The sequence below is a fragment of the Aphanomyces invadans genome (assembly GCF_000520115.1).
Source record: "Aphanomyces invadans strain NJM9701 unplaced genomic scaffold supercont1.159, whole genome shotgun sequence".
Taxonomy (NCBI): Eukaryota; Oomycota; class Saprolegniomycetes; order Saprolegniales; family Verrucalvaceae; genus Aphanomyces; species Aphanomyces invadans.
This window is the reverse complement of record NW_008580304.1, coordinates 1-2437: the sequence shown is the minus strand read 5'-3', so window position 1 is coordinate 2437 and position 2437 is coordinate 1. Positions and strand designations below refer to the sequence as shown.

The following is a 2437-nucleotide window of genomic DNA, read 5'->3' as shown; positions in this document are numbered from 1 at the left end:
TTGTTGACATGAGACGAAAAGTTCTCCTTGTCTGCTTCGTCCAAAGTATCACTAGGCTTTAAGCCACCGTGTCATTGTAGTTTGATAACGCACGTGGTTGAGCTTGAATGCATGGTAGGCCCACATGCATAGCTGCAACCCATTTAATTCTGGATTAGCGGTACGATGCTCGATCAATCTTCGCTTGTGCTCAATTGTTAGCCGCCGCCTCGATGACGGCGATGGCATATGACCAAATGTTATGGTCAACACGCGTTCCATCAATATTGCTTTGAATTTTAAAATACCTCTCTGAATTTACTAAGCTCCAGGACTATACATTTTCGAGGGATATTAAATTATGGTGGGTCTCCTAGTGCGGGGGAAATCTGTACAAGCAAAGAGTGACGGAAAAAATACAGTGATGCCCAATTTTTGCACGGCCTGATTCTCATAAAATATAAAAGGTATTGAATTCAAAAGGATCGAACATATATCAACTTTTCAAGTTACTCATCTTACTCATCACACAGCACGAAGTCCACTGACATGGCGGAGCCCACGCGAAGGCTACCTAGATCTGCCATTAACGATCTTTGAGGTATGATTCCTGTGTGAGCCCAGCAGTTCCTGATGGTGGATGCTGAAACCTCATCCCATGCCTCTGTAGCCCAACGCATCGACTGAAGCACGTCGCAAGCGTACGGGTTCTTTCGTTGTTGTTCGGTCACAGCCCCACCAATTGTAATGCAGTCAACAATTTCAATTGCACGACTCAATTGACGTTGCTTGTAGTACGCCTTGAAAGTTGACATTATCCCGACGTCCATAGGTTGCAGAGCTGAAGTGGTGTTGGGAGGCAGCATAACGACACGGACGTTGCTGACATCGGCCCGTATAATCTGGTGTGATGACGCATTGTCCAGGAGTAATATAATCGTCCAGTTTTGTCCCTTCATGCTTTCATTGAGTTCCAAGATCCATTCGGAAAAGAGAGCAATTGTCATCCATGCCTTGCTCCGGTAGTAAAGACTCAATTCAGTGGCGGTAAGAGTTCCAAAGCATCTTGGCCGTTCTGCCTTTCCGATGAAAAATGGAGGGAGCTTGTGAGAAACGTCAGCGTTTGAAGCAAGGGCAACCGAAATGCGGCTCTTGTCCTTCTTGAGGCCACATAATGGCTTGCTCGATATCGATGTTTTGGCTGGGCTTTGTAGATGATGCCCGTTTCGTCCATGTTATAGACGTCTCAGGCTTCATAAAATCCCGTATCCACCAAGAGGCTTTCCTGACCGGTCTTGACTACGTTGGGCTCAACCGAAGCACTTTCGCCATGGAGGCGATGAACCCGGAAGTTGTGTCGCCATTGAAACTCGAAGAGCCATCCTTGGGAAGCGCTAAACTGGCTAATGCCAAGTTGAGCTGCGAGGCGAAGGGCTTTTTGGTTTAGGTTGGGTCGAGTAATGCACACATTACTGGCATATGCTGCGTCCACCCAAGTGGCCAATTTACTCTCGAGCTCGGGAAATTTTGGGGGCTTTAGATTGGATCGGCGGTGCATGGCCTTGTTTGCGATGTTGTACGACTTCATCTCTCTGGTGTCCTTCACTATACGCCCAACAGTGCTGGCGTGGATCAAACATCCAAATTTCTTGCTTGCCCAGTTCGCTAATTGGGGATATGTTACTGACCCTTTAGGTTGGCTTTCGAAGAAGGCTCGCAATGTATCTTTTTGTTGCAAGGTAAGCTTTTTACCACCTGATGGCATCACGGCTGTTTGGAACCAATTTTGAAATTCAAATCCCACCTCTTACAACTTCATACTTGACTTGCCTCATTTCATAGTGTATCAGATATGGACGCGTGCAAAAATGGGGGCATCACTGTAACGCTGAACTCGTGTTCCCAGCATAGAGATGTTATTGTGGCGGGAACATTCGGCAAAGTACTAACTACACACACGGTCTGTGTAACCTCACACTGCTTATGCAACGTTTAGTCCTTGTCACAACCACAACATGAAAGAAAGCAAATGAAATGACAAAAAGTTGAAGTATGTACTGCTCTGGTCAAAAATAGGTGCAGGGTACAACTTCCGATAGGTGGAATTTTTCTATATGCGTAGACGTTGTGGAAATACACCGGAGTGCCAAGCCAAAGGGTTCGAACCACCAGGTAACGGTCAGGGAGGTCAAGGTGGACGAGGTGTTGGAGGTCATCAAAGCCAGGCATAGAGCAGTGGAAGTACGACGCAACACCGCAGCTTCGATGGTAAAGGGTGTCCGAGCGCAGCGCCCTCTGGTCGTTGCAGAAGAGTTTGTACGCGTCGGCCCCAACTTCGTTGGAAAGGTGGAACTTGAACGTGTCGAGATGTTTGGTGTTGTTGAGTTTGGTTTCTTGGAACAGAGCGCATTGGGTTGGCGACTTGAGACGTTGAGCGACAAGGTGCCCGTTTGCGTTC

The 2437-nt window shown here is 47.4% G+C and overlaps 1 protein-coding gene across 1 annotated transcript; it reads right to left on the bottom strand.

The window, feature by feature from the left end:
* Positions 1 to 1225: 1225 nt before the first annotated feature.
* On the bottom strand, positions 1226 to 1567 carry H310_15074 (hypothetical protein; the record flags this gene model as incomplete). The annotated part of the gene is made up of 1 exon (XM_008883052.1): positions 1226 to 1567. The coding sequence occupies one exon, from the start codon at positions 1565 to 1567 to the stop codon at positions 1226 to 1228; it is 342 nt and encodes a 113-aa protein (XP_008881274.1).
* Positions 1568 to 2437: the final 870 nt, after the last annotated feature.